The sequence below is a fragment of the Staurois parvus genome, unplaced genomic scaffold (assembly GCF_062004578.1).
Source record: "Staurois parvus isolate SC_StPar_1 unplaced genomic scaffold, SC_StPar_1.0 ptg000096l, whole genome shotgun sequence".
Classification (NCBI taxonomy): domain Eukaryota; kingdom Metazoa; phylum Chordata; class Amphibia; order Anura; family Ranidae; genus Staurois; species Staurois parvus.
This window is the reverse complement of record NW_028317892.1, coordinates 3,849,264-3,863,147: the sequence shown is the minus strand read 5'-3', so window position 1 is coordinate 3,863,147 and position 13,884 is coordinate 3,849,264. Positions and strand designations below refer to the sequence as shown.

Genomic DNA, 13,884 nt, shown 5'->3' with positions numbered 1-13,884 from the left:
TCCAAACTTTCTAAACATAGGGATAGTTTACTGTCCATCAGACTTTTGGGGGACCAGACTGTGGCCATTGAGAGTAGAAATTGTCCTGGCATCAGTGGGAGTAAACAAAGCATCTTTGGTATTAGGGGGGGAATAGTGCCCCTTCGTTCGTGTAAGTGGGAGGAGTAGTGCCCAACTGTTGGTTCCAGCAGGAGGAAGAGTGCCCAGTTGTGTCAGTGGGAGGAATAATGCCCCATGATTGGTGTCAGATTGAGGAATAGTGTCCTATTGTTGGTGTCATGGGGGGGGGGAACAGTGCCCCATTGTTGGTATCAGTGGCAGGAATAGTGCCCCATTGTTGGTATCGGTGGCAGGAATAGTACCCCATCACTTGTATCAGTGGGAGGAATAATGTCCTATTGTTGGTGTTAGTGGGGGGAAATAGTGCCCCATCAATGGTGTTAGTGGGAGGAATAGTGCCCCATCGTTGATGTCAGTGGGAGGAATAGTACACCATCATTGATGTTAGTTTGAGGAATAGTGTCCTATTGTTGGTGTCATTGGGGGGGGGGGACAGTGCCCCATTGTTGGTATCAGTGGCAGGAATAGTGCCCCATTGTTGGTATCGGTGGCAGGAATAGTGCCCCATCACTTGTATCAGTGGGAGGAATAGTGTCCTATTGTTGGTGTTAGTGGGGGGAAATAGTGCCCCATCAATGGTGTTAGTGGGAGGAATAGTGCCCCATCGTTGATGTCAGTGGGAGGAATAGTACACCATCATTGGTGTTAGTTTGAGGAATAGCGTCCTATTGTTGGTGTCACGGGGGGAAATAGTACCCCATCGTTGGTGTCAGTTGCAGGAATAGTGCCCCATCATTGGTGTCAGTGGGAGGAATAGTGTCCTATTGTTGGTGTCATTGGGGAAAATAGTGCCCCAGCGTTGGTATCAGTGGCAGGAATAGTGTCCCATCCTTGGTGTCAATGGGAGAAATAGTGCCTCTTTGTTGAGGTCAGTAGCAGTAATTATGTCCTATTGTTAGTGGGAGGAAAGGAATAGTGTCTTGTATTAGTGGGTGGAGAAGTGCCCCCAAGGCCGGATAAAGGCAAGCAAAGGACTGGGCCGCAGTTTGGAGACCACTGATCTAAGTCATCAACGGACTATAGCAATGTGCCTTGAACTAAGGAAGAGTTGGCATAGTCATTGCTGAGTGTCAATACCTTGAAGGGATAGCAAGCTGTTTAGCAGTACGGACTGCAGCTATATTAATATAACAACTTGTTTTGAAAGAAGAATACCTTTTACACCTAACAAATAATAAAACCTTTATATCAAAAGGTAATAGAATTCAGACATAATCTCTTTAGGTTTCACTGCAGTGTGTGAAGCACCTGGCACTCTGCAACAATGAGAAAAATATTCCTCTTTATTATGACAGAGAAGTAGGATCACTATCATGTAAAACCTTGTAGTAAAACTTTTGTTGTCAGTGCCCTAAAGCAAGAAAATTACAGACTTGCATGAAGTAACATAATCGGATGTCATGTTCAAACATCACTTCTTTGGAAATACCTCTCAGACATTTATGACTCTTGTCAGTGCAAATATAAGATTCAAGCTTGCAAGCATCTCTCAGGATAACCATAACTTGGGCCAGTCTGTCTATATGCAAAATGTTATAGTGGAAAGATACCAGATGGCTGTCTGAAAGGTGTATTTCTTATTTTTATTTTTTATGTATTGTACTATCCGTTACTTTTTGTTTTTTCCCTCCCTTTTCTGGATTTTCTTGTCTTCCTTGATTTTACTTTTCCTTTATATTTCATTCTCTCCTGTTGTTATTTCCCTCATACTGTAAAGAATTAAGTGGATTAATGATGGTGCTGTGTTCTTTGTGAAAATCTGCCATATATGGATGTTTACCATGGCTATTGGTCTGCTGCTGTAAATTAGCTGCTGAGACTTGGTTTAACCGGGCATATATAATACTTACAGACATTACATTGGGATGATTTACAGGTTTGCTGCTACTATGGGTTTGAAGCGACTCCTGTGCGTTCAAGATTTACAATAGAAGTATATTTATGTGCAACTTTACCGAAACATTTTAAACCATAATGCGCAGCATTATCTTTGGTACATGGCCAGCAAGCTTACATAACACTATGCATTGTTACTGAGAATGCAGAACTTTATTCAAAATGGCAGTGAAGCTTAACTTAAACTACACAACCCATGAGTAATCAGGGGCGGGAGGATATATAAGAAAAAGCCAGGAAGACGTCCGGAAGTTGGGGAGAGACTTTGCAAGTGAAGGAGTATGTAAGAGTATATGCGCAGCCACGCTATCTCGGACTGGACTGGAGTGTAGAGAGTAGTTGAGAAAGTTGAGAAGATGTCTGTTAAGCCGAACTTTGGGTAGAAAGAGCTGCTCCGGGGAGAACTTCCAGATGCAGGAGTGTGAATCGCAGCCCCCACAGCCCCATCTTCAACTAAAGGGAGCCTCCCACCACAGGATGCCTGTCGCTTCTCTAAATGTCCCAAAAGGACTGGGTGATAGTGTCGCTGACCCACGCGTCCTTGATACTAGTTACAGTTAGTGTGTTGCCAGCCTGGTTTTCCAAGGTTATAAACATTATACAGCATTAGCCTTTATCACAGACAAATTCACCAGCATCCTTTATTGCTGCAAATTGCCATTCCTTAGCTGCCATTGTGATCACCGCCCACAGTTTGCTGAACTGGTTCCCTACTAGGCAGAAACGTTCCCATGTGTCTGTCTCTGCTTCAGCTCAGGCCATTTCAAAGAAGGCTTTTGCTGTTTAAGTCCAAACTTGCCTCTTAAAGTGAACCATACCTACAAATCCACCCTCTTCAAGTAATCCTTGCCAACAATTCCATATCTTAAAGTGAACTGTGCCCATAACCTCATCTCCTAAAGTGGTCTGTGCCAACAACTTTAATTCAAAAGCGGATCTATCCTGTTCATTCCACATCCTAAAGGGACAGCACCATACATTGTGTGCCAACATAAGGGCCAAAACTGAACAGGCAGAAGAACCAAATTTTAGACTGCCTCATACTCAGGGTTATTCCTGTTAGCAATGCTGGTTTTCAGGCAGCTTAACAGATTGTCATGATTTAACCTAGACTCTCCTGATTAAGGGCCTACAAGTGAGCTAGCTGATTTGTTTCCTTGTATATCTATATACTTCTCACCCGGGGATTGATCTCCCAGTCAGAGGACTACTGTTTATGCCCTTGGTCCTGCAGGACATAGGTTGCCACATTCTACTGTATTACTTCTCTGTTGATTCTCCATGTCTATTTTATAATCTCTGAACTACTGCATTGCTTTACCATTTTGTTGCTGCCAATACAACCTGGTCTTTGTTTTTTTCACAGCTGCTGTCTATATTTCTTGTGTAACTACCGGGAGACTCTCCGGCCAAGGTGGTATCAGTAGGAGTGTGGCTCCAGCTATGGCCCATGAAAGAGCAGAGGACCCAAATCTACCAACAGCTTCTTTGAGGGTAGCGCTACATATAGAATGGCCATTAAGGGGGCTTTTGAATACGTCAGCCTCTCACTATAAAGGAAAGGGGCTCAAAAAGAAGCTGTAATTTGATTGTGTTGGAAGTTCAACTTGCTCGAAACAAAATTCCCTTCCTGCTCCTTCAAATTTTTTCATTACCGCAGTTGAAAACGAACACCGATTTGACCCCACTAATGATTAGAAAAACAATTGAACTTTCTTAGATCATTCTTTTTCTAAGAATCTTTGTTCAAAATTCTATCTATGGCCAGCTTAAAGTGATTGTAAACCCTCACCTTTAAAAGCAACCCATTCAGTTTAAAATAGAAATAAAAAGCAAAATGTGTGAATAGTTATAGAAAGAAAAAATAATAAAAATATATTTTTTCCCTTTTTTTATAAGTGATCAGATATCCTCTGTTCTCAGCTGCATAAGAGCTAGGGGAGGAGAAACAGTATACACAGAAACAGAACTTACCAGTGAATGGCTGTGCGGGTGGGGGGGCATTATCTGACAAGTCTAATAATTGAAAGAGAGCAGGCTGAGTTCTCAGCACAGCTAGAAAACTGACCACCATATGTTTTCCTACTTAGTGTGGTCAGTTTTTCATACGAAAGCAGGGAGATTGGCAGGATTACCAGTGATTTTAACACAAAGGAAGCAATACAAAAAGAAAAGGATACTTTTTCATACAAGTTACATGGTATGTTTACATATGTTGGGTTTACATATGTTGGGTTTACATATTCTTTAAATCAGATAGGATGCCTCCCACAAGGGCCACAAGTTTAGGTTAATTTATCCTGCTTTAATACCTGTGGTCTCCTAATTCATGACAGTTTGATAGAAATTGGATAGTGGAAGGACAATTTTGTATCAGCGAGAACAGTGACAGCCTCCCTAAACCACTAGCCAATTTCTACCTAATGGTCAAGGCAGACCTATCACAACTTAATAAAAAAGCTAAAACTACCCAAGAAACAAAATGAAATTAATCAGATTGGGGTGCTGTTGTATGTAAGCCAAGTTTCTTGTGTAAGAAAAAAAATGAATTCCACAGCCAAATATATGCTGCCTGTGTACAAAGCCATTCATGAAAATTGTACTGTTCTATAACATCATATACAGCTTTAAAGGCACCCCAAGCATGTATTGGAACAATTTGTGCATTTTTAATGTTGCAAAGCTGAAGCCGCATGAAAAGACATTCTTAACAATGTGCAATTTTTAGTTATTTTTGCATTTGGACACAACCATCAGATTTCCAGACAGAGAAGCTTAATTCATCACTCCAGAGAACACGTCTCCACTGCTCTAGAGTCGAGTCCAGTAGTTACACCACTGCACCTGACGCTTTGCATTGCACTTGGTTGTGAAAGGCATGAAGCTCTCTATGCACTTTTGTTGTGCTAATCTGAAGGCCACATGAAATTTGGAGGTCTTTATTGACTCTGCAGACAGTTGGCGACTTCTGCGCACTGTGCGCTTCAGCATGCGCTGACCCCGCTCGGTCATTTTACATGGCCTACCACTTCATGGCTGAGTTGCTGTTGTTCGCAGTTGCTTCTACTTTGTTATAATATCACTAACAGTTGACCATGGAATATTTAGTAGCAAGGAAATTGCTATGCTTACTTGCAGCATTGTCACGCATTGCTGTATACTCCCAAGTTGGACTAAAAGTATCTGTGCCAACACACAGTAAATCTGTGATGTTAATCCACCTCTGGAATGTGCAGAAAATTCATACATGGGGGTTATTTACTAAAACTGGAGCGTGCAAAATCTGGTGCAATGCTGCATAGAAACCAATTCGCTTCCAGGCATTATTGTCAAGGCCTAAGTGAACAAGCTGAAGTTAGAAGCTGATTGGCTACCATGCACAGTTGCACCAGATTTTGAGTGCACCAGTTTTAGCAGGAAACAGTTTGGGAATGACCCCTTCTTGTTCCAACATGACTGCGCACCAGTGCACAAAGCAAGGTCCATAAAAACATGGATGACTGAGTTTGGGGTGGAGGAACTTGACTGGCCTACACAGAGTCTGACCTCAACCCAATAGAACACCTTTGGGATGAATTAGATCGGAGACTGCGAGCCAGGCATTCTCATCCGACATCAGTGCCTGACCTCACAAATGCACTTCTGGAAGAATGGTCAAACATTCCCATAGACACACTCCTAAACCTTGTGGACAGCCTTCCCAGATGAGTTGAAGCTGTTATATCTGCAAAGGGTGGGCCAACTCAATATTGAACCCTACGGACTAAGACTGGGATGCCATTGAAGTTCATGTGCATGTAAAGGCAAACGTCCCAGTATGTGTTTAGACACACTTTAAATCAAGTGTTAAAACATTTTTACAAGTATATCAAATCTAGGAGATATAATAAAGCAATGTTTGCCAAAGTGATCTTCAAATCCCACCAATGGTAACAACCTCACACATGGACAGATGAGGCAGTTGGTGTCTCATCAGTATGACTCAAGTAGTTTTAGAGATGCAAGTTTTTTTATCTTTATGCATAATATGCATGAAGGTAAAATAAAAACCTTCAGTGTGCAGCAGTCCACGCATCCCCCCCCCCTCAATACTTACCTGAGCCCTATCATGATTCAGTGATGTGTATGAGAGCCTCGGCTCTCTGGAGACTCTCCATCCTCATTGGCTGAGACAGCAGCAGAAGCCATTGGCTCCCGCTGCTATTAATCACAGCCTATGAGTCAATGAGGAGTGAGAGGGGGCAGGATTGAGCTGCGGCTCTTTGTGTGAAGGACACACAGAGCAGCCGTTCGGGAGTGAACCTGCTTGGGTGCCCCCATAGCAAGTTGATTGCTCTGGGGCCACTTCGCAGGAGGGAGGGGTTAGGAGCTTCAGCAGGGAACACAAGAAGAGTAGGTTGCTCTGTGCAAAGCCACTGCACAGAGCAGGTAAGTATGACATGTTTGTTATTATTTTTTTTTAAATTGCCTTTAATATCACTTTTAGTACTCCTGACGACTGAATTAGGCTACATTCACACCAGTGATTAGGGCTGCGGTGCAGGGATTACGTGTGGTGATCGCTGTTGGACGCATACAAAGTGGCAGTGTATATTTGTTTCAACTTAGTTAATGTAATTGGCATATTAGTCTAAGACAACTGGAACTCTATTGTATATTTTCCATAAAGATTACCTGTTCTATTCATAATCTTTGCCAAAATATGACAAAACACAACAATACAACAAGATAGAGTTTGAATTCACCAAATATTTAAGTATAGGGTAAATCAACATTGTATTTCTAGCACATAATGGCAATGTGACTGACCATAAAACAGTTGTCTTTACATGTGCTAAGGGAAAAATATACACATACACTATTTCCCTTTGTCCTAATATATTCCACAGTACCATAACCTTGACCCTCGTAAAGTAAAAAATAGAATTGAATAACAGTTGAAAAAGCAATAGTCTGTGTCAAGCCATAAAGAAAAATAAATCATGGATCAGTCACTTGGCTCACTGCTGTAACCTAATAGTGGATTATGGTGTCCTATTAGAAAATAGCATTACACCTTACTACCTGACTTATTACCCATTGACACACAATAAAGCATGATTCACCTCTGTATCCTTTTTGTACTTACACAGTGGTGAAGGATAGTGCTTTTTTCTTGTGTGGCAACCCTCAAAGCTACAATAGTGTGCTGCAATGTTATGTGAAATGTCATGTCAGGCTGTCATGCATTTAACAATAACTTCCTACTCACTAGAACCCTACATGTTCTGTGTCACATTTTTTTCTGTGTTGTATTGAATAGTATCAGGCTGCCTTTGTTTGATGTATGCTGACATCTAGGGGATGTTTTGGTGCACTACAACTTGTTTGCTATGTGATTTGGTTTCTCCTTCTATCCTACCCTGCTGTTTAGTGCTAGTTAGTTCAATGTTCCTTCAGTCAGTGTTAGTACTTAGTAGTTAGTACAGAAACAAGGCTTAGAGAAGTCTCGGTATTTGTACACTTCAAAATACTGGAAAAATATTTACTGTAGTACAATTACCTGGAATAGAATTGAGTTGGATTTGACTTCTGTGTCTTATTGAAGAGTTAAATGACCTGTGGATGGTGCCAATTCAGCAATTAACCACAATGCCCAGATAGATTAGGTCTATGGAATGTAAACACAGTGGCAGTCCTACTTTTTTTCAGTGGGCAGGTGTGATGGCTTAGAGCAGTGGCAGTGACATTGACAATGGCTGGGGCATCTGAATGCAGTAGTAGTAAACAGTGGTTGGCAGTTGGCAGAGCTTGGTGTGGTGTTTGGCAGCTTTGACAATGACAAGACTGAATGTAGTTTCAAGACATAGAATAAAGGCTGCCCTGCACATGTCATCAATTGGTACAAGCAGGATTTTAACTAAAATGAAAGAACACGACCTTGATTTAAGTACTGCATACTTTTATCACCACAGATATTTTGTGTGACAAGATTTTGCTATTGATAAAAAAAATAGATAAATCTGCTAAAAAAGTAATGGACTAATGTGAGGTCTATATTCCTTCTAAAGGAGAAGTAACAGGAACTGAATGCAGTTGGCCTGTGTGCATGATCATGAATTGGAACCTTGTAGCTCTCCCCATTGTGTCTTCTCCCCTATGCTAGCATTGTGTCCACAGTAGCATTTGCGCAAGTAGGGCAGAGTAGGACTGGCCATAGAGGGATTACTTTGACGAAGTTGGCCAGCTTAAGCAAGTATTGCAATATGTGTGAACTAAATATCCCTATTTATTGCATAGTCTGCTTGAAAGGGTATATACCAGTGTGCAGAGGGTCCTTCAGAATTTCTCATGATCATGAATTGGGACTCCTGTCCCTTCCTTTGTCCAGGTTCATTTCATACAATATTTGAACAGTATAAACAATATGTAAAAGTATCAATACCCATAAGGGTAATCCGCCTGGCTTTACAGCTAAAAAGTCAAAACAGTGTGACAAAATGTGAGCATGACTAGAATAATGAAAGACCTGGGGCACCCACAGTCCTTATACCCACAAAATACAGCTAACAGTGGCAAAAGAAGAAATGCCCTGGCATCAATAGTAGGAAAATTCCCCTGTGTTGGTGTCAGTGGGAGGAAATAATGCCTCATGCATCTGTGTCGGTGGGAGGAAAAAATCAGTAAACGTAGATAGGGAACAGTTGACGGTTGGGACAGCAGCACAGAGGGGGCAGTTAAAGGTGTGTACGGGCAGTACAGAGGAGGGGCAGTTGATGCTGGAGCAAGTAGTATAGAGGGTGGCAGCTGATAGAGGGAACATGCAGTGCAGAGGGGGATAGTTGATGTTAAAGACAGGCAGAACAGAAGAAGGCAGTTGATGGTGGGGACAGTCAGCGCAGAGAGGGCAGTTGATGGTGGATATCAGCCAGTACTTATGTTGGGGGAGACCATACTCACAGGTTCCATCCCTCTAAGTCTCCTCCATCAGTGCCCCTACACTAACCTCAGAGCCCTCCAGCATGTGACAGCTGATTTGAGCTCCATTCCCAGGCTCTGTGGTTACTGTCTTCCCCTAGCCATTGTTCATGTAGATCCAGGGGCTGGCCTAGAGTCATTGTTGCCAATCCAGCAAACAACACTGCAATTTCCTCTCTTCTCTCCTTTTCCAGTCTGAGCAAACAAGCAGCAGATGGGGGAAGGGATCCAGTGCCAGAGCCACTATGGCCATAGACCTATTTTCTTAAGCTACAGCCAGTGCACAGTGGGCCCCATCCCATTTGGAACCTGTAAGCCTTGCACACATGGAGGATATGCCACTGAATAAGGATTTATCGGCCCAAACTCAGCAGCAAATACTATTGAACTTTATGAAGGTGAATCCTGTTAGTAAATACCAAGACCTTTTTTTAACAATTTCATGCTCCCAACTGGCCAGTTACTGGTGTGCAGTCATGTTGGACCAGGAACGGGCCATCCCCAAATAGTTCCCACAAAGATGGGAACATGAAATTGTCCAAAATGTCTTGGTATGTTGACACCTTAAGAGTTCCCCTCACTGCAACTAAGGGTCCAAGTCCAACCCCTGAAAAACAGAACTCCAACTTCATAAGCCATTATTTACATAATTCTGCAGAATTAGGCTGGATGCGCATGGGTGATTTTTTTGGAGTAGTGATCATCGCCTATGATTGCTTCATAATTAATAGATGGTGGTTGCTTCACAGTCAGTGGCATGCAGTGCCAATTAATAGCAAAAATTTTGAGCATTATTTTACTATTAACAATTAATCACTACTACATGCTACACTCCATTGGTCCCTATGTGGACCTATCACTAGTACTGATGAATTGTGGAGTAATCACAGGGAATGTTGAGTTACTTTGGCTTTGAGGATTTAATTTGCTAATGTACATTTTTTATTTTACTGTTTTACCAGATCTTTAAAGAGGAACTTCACCAGTCTTTGGGTACCCAGCACCACCATCTTGCTTGTGGGAAGTCGGCTGTGACTTCCTGCGGCTTCACAGCCAGATCCCCACTGTGCATGAGCTATTTGAATGGACCCACAGCCTCCTAGGAAGTGTGATGTGTCCCAGGAGATTGCAAGTGGGGAGGGTGCATATTGGGCAAGCAGAGCCGAAGTTGGAAATAAGTACAGTACTCAATCCCAGGGAAAAAAAGTATTCCTCCACAACAAAAGCTTCCAGATACTTACTGCCCCTGTTGCATTGTTATTAGTTAGTATTGTTCCTGGTTGCCTTGTAGACTACAGAAAATTTGCCCTACATGTTATGCAGATGAGGAGGTGTTCTGTAGGACAGGTAAACAGGAAACAAATGCAGCCACCAAGGACTGGAAAGGTGCAATATATTCAATGTTTGTTCTCACAACATATTCCTTGTAGGTGAATATTTATGATGCATCCATAGCTCAGTGTACATTACCGCTGATAGGCAGCGGGGAGCATTAATAGCCCTGCCTGTCAGCATATTTTTAATTTTTGAATTTAATACCTATTTAAGTAGCAACTTGCTCTGCCCAAAATTTCAGTAGGAAACTGGGATGTTAGTTGGGTCTTTAAAAACCTAAACTCTTTAATCTATCCCTATGTTTATGCCACCTACTTGGCATATAAGAAAAAAAAATAAAGCCATTTATTATTTTTCCTGTATTTATATACTATTATTATACCATTTAGACGTTTAATAGTAGCAGTGGTACTTGGGCTTGCAGTTATACAGCCATTGCTACAAATAACTTTTTTTGTACAGTATTACCATAAACATTGCTGTTGTTAAATATGTAATTAGCTTTTTAACAGATAATATACAGTATATTAAAAATTGCTAACCATATCTCACATAGAACAGGTTTTTTTTTTTACTTCAAAATCATGCCCAAATAATTACTAACCTGACAATACAAAATACCACTGAATACTGGACACTGCATTTGGAAATTACCGGTATGTAAAGAAAAACTAGAGTGACAATAACAAAATCTCCAAAGTGGTAGAGAAATATAAACAGTATAAACAATACCAACTTTGATGCTCACCAACTATAATATACTGAAAGGAAAGCAGACATGTTTTAAAAAAGCATATGTTGCATTATAATAAGAACATGCGCATATATATATATAGAGAGAGGGGGGGAGAGAGAGAGAGAGGGAGAGAGGGAGAGAGAGGGAGAGAGGGGAGAGAGGGAGAGAGGGGGAGAGGGAGAGAGAGAGTAATATATATTAAATTTAAACTATAAACTAATCTTCACAGTTATATATGATGTTATTCACATCAGTGAATTTTATATATATATATATATATATATATATATATATATATATACAACAAATATATATTTAAATTATTTCACTTACCTAATGTAGAAGCAAAAAGGACAGACAGCAGCAGTGCAGAATGGCAAGCTAGCATTCTGCCCAGTATAGAGTGGATGAATTTGCCTCTTGCTCTGTCTGGTAATGGTTGGCAGTAAGCTTTACACGGTAGCTGAATATAAAGCTTTATCCAGACCCAAGCTGAAGGGTCTCCAAGCAGGGGTGAAATAGGAGAACAGCAAAGGTATGAGCGGAACTGGAGGCAACTCAAAATACAAAAAAAGTAAAAAAAAAAAAAACCACTTATGTGTCTGTGTCACACTCTTTGCTATTCACATTCATTTTTTTTTCTTTTAATTATTTTCTTTGCTTTTTCTTTCGGGAACAAATGTTTTTTTTAATTCTTTCTACATACTCTTTCCTCTGAATAATTCTTTTTTGTACAAGATGAAAAGTTCACTGACTTTTGTCAAACACCTAAGAAAATTACTGCCTCCTCTCTTGCATACTTTTATCCACTGTCACTCGAGACTTGGCCGTATACTTTTGTATAATTCCACCCATGGATGCAGCTACCAGTTTCAATTCAATCCAAAAATACCTTTAAAAACTCCTATTTTAATGCAGTTGTCTCTAAGCACTAAGCAATATTTATTTGAAATTGGAACCCTCAGTTTGCTAGTGTGCACTGATAAATCCCTGACATCTACAGGCTGAGCTGATGCTGTCAGTCTGCTGCAGGCAGAGGGATGCATTTGTTCAGTCTTCTCTTCTCTCTCTCTGCAACACTGTATAGCTGTACCAAGCTGCAAGATGAGAGGCTGCAGCAAAGTTTGTTCTGTGTCAGACGTTTGTCAACACAGCCAAGAACTGCTCAGTCACAGCCAAGAACTGCTCAGTCAGTGAAATTACAAGATTGTTCCATCTTGGAGACAGCCTCACACTATTAAAAAAGTTGGAACAATTGGAAAAATAAAACCATGTAAAAAATGATGTGGGTGAAATGTGCGGAAGGACTCTGCTCTAACCGCTCGTGGAATCCTATGTGAAAATGGCCTCAGTCGTTGCTCCGGCCATGCCTACTGACGCGTTTTGCCCCACCCACCAAGGCTTGGTCACAGAGGAGTGAAAGATAATGAGTTGTAAGGTGGGTATAAGTGAGCGCTAAAGGTAAGACAGCTGCTGGACACAAAAGGTACCAAAAAAACAACCTCCAAAATTCACATAAAGATAAGAGTGCAGCGCTTATAAAAAATAAAACACACAAAATTACATATCAAAGTGCAAAGGTGTATAACTGCAAAAACGCAGGTATATTAAAGTTCTATACTGTCACTAATAGAGTGACTCGATATGGTATAGGTGCTCAGTTCACAATCTCCTCAGTAGGTGGAGTGAAGTGGGGGATCAGTTGGATCCCTGTTGGTATATGGTGATGACCAAAAAACGATATGTGGCAATATCCAAAATTGGTATAGGATTGTGCACTCACCAGATGCACAATCAATATGCGCATGTAAGAGATAACCCCTCTTAAGGTATGACTCCAGGACTCATCTGAAGCAAGGTCTGGTCTAATTCTGCGTTGTGGACCCTCAGCTGTCATGCATGGCTCTGTCTCCTATTGCTCTTGACTCTGTAGGTAGTTGGAAGCTCACCAAAGAGCCCCAGAGAGAAAAGGAGGCCAGAATAGCGTGATACCGTTTGAACATGCGTGTGTTTATTCCATCCAGCAAAAAGGGTATAAAAACACAATACTGACCAGACAAGAAAGTAAGTTGGCCGCCGGGACCCCAGTGGGGCCAGTGGCAGTAAAACGTCCCTGTGCCGCAGTTCCCTCCCTGACGCGTTTCGTGCAACCGCACTTACTCATAGGGGGTATGCTCTCTGAGGGTCCACTCTCTGATGAAGATGAAGTCACGAAGTGGGCGTGACGCAACTAGTCGGTACGTGGGGAGGAACTTCCGGTAATCGCGGTGACGTCATTTCCGGCGTGGGGGCCATATTGGAACACCCTGTGTATTACCCATGCAGTACACCCATAGCATGTGGTAGGAGGCTGGAAGATTCATTGTTTTGTGAGTGGAAATCTACTTTTTATACCTATTACCAATAAAATTACTGGTTGCACTATGGAGGGTCTCTGCTTGTGTCTTACTATGACCCTGGGAGGAGCTGGCTGCTAAACTGGTGGACGCTGGAGGAGGAAGATATTTTCTAGAGAGTGATCCATACTGATAGGATCGTGTAATCCTGAAAGCGTGCTGGCCCCTTGGGGTCTAAGGAAGGAGGTGAGGGGGCATTTTGGCTGTTAAGGATTGTCACGTGTGCATCACGTACACTGCACATAATTTTGCATGAAGAGTGGAGTGTGAAGTTCATCATTAAGCACAGCATCATCAGTATTATTATTATTAACTTTGGACTTTTCTCGTATTTGAACTATCGTTTATTCCTTTGTGCACTTTTTGTGTGGCACTGTTTATTATTAGTATATATGTTATTATAGTATATATTACTTTATTTTCACGTTTTTGCACGAGATATTC

The 13,884-nt window shown here is 41.5% G+C and overlaps 1 protein-coding gene across 1 annotated transcript in view; it reads right to left on the bottom strand.

Moving 5' to 3' along the window:
- CILP2 (cartilage intermediate layer protein 2) overlaps positions 1-11,598 on the bottom strand; it is a 79,045-nt gene extending 67,447 nt beyond the window's left edge. The window contains exon 1 of the mRNA XM_089670838.1: positions 11,378-11,598. Coding sequence (XP_089526964.1) covers positions 11,378-11,432 — 55 coding nt within the window. The 5' untranslated portion in view covers positions 11,433-11,598. The remainder of the gene's footprint in view (positions 1-11,377) is intronic.
- Positions 11,599-13,884: the final 2,286 nt, after the last annotated feature.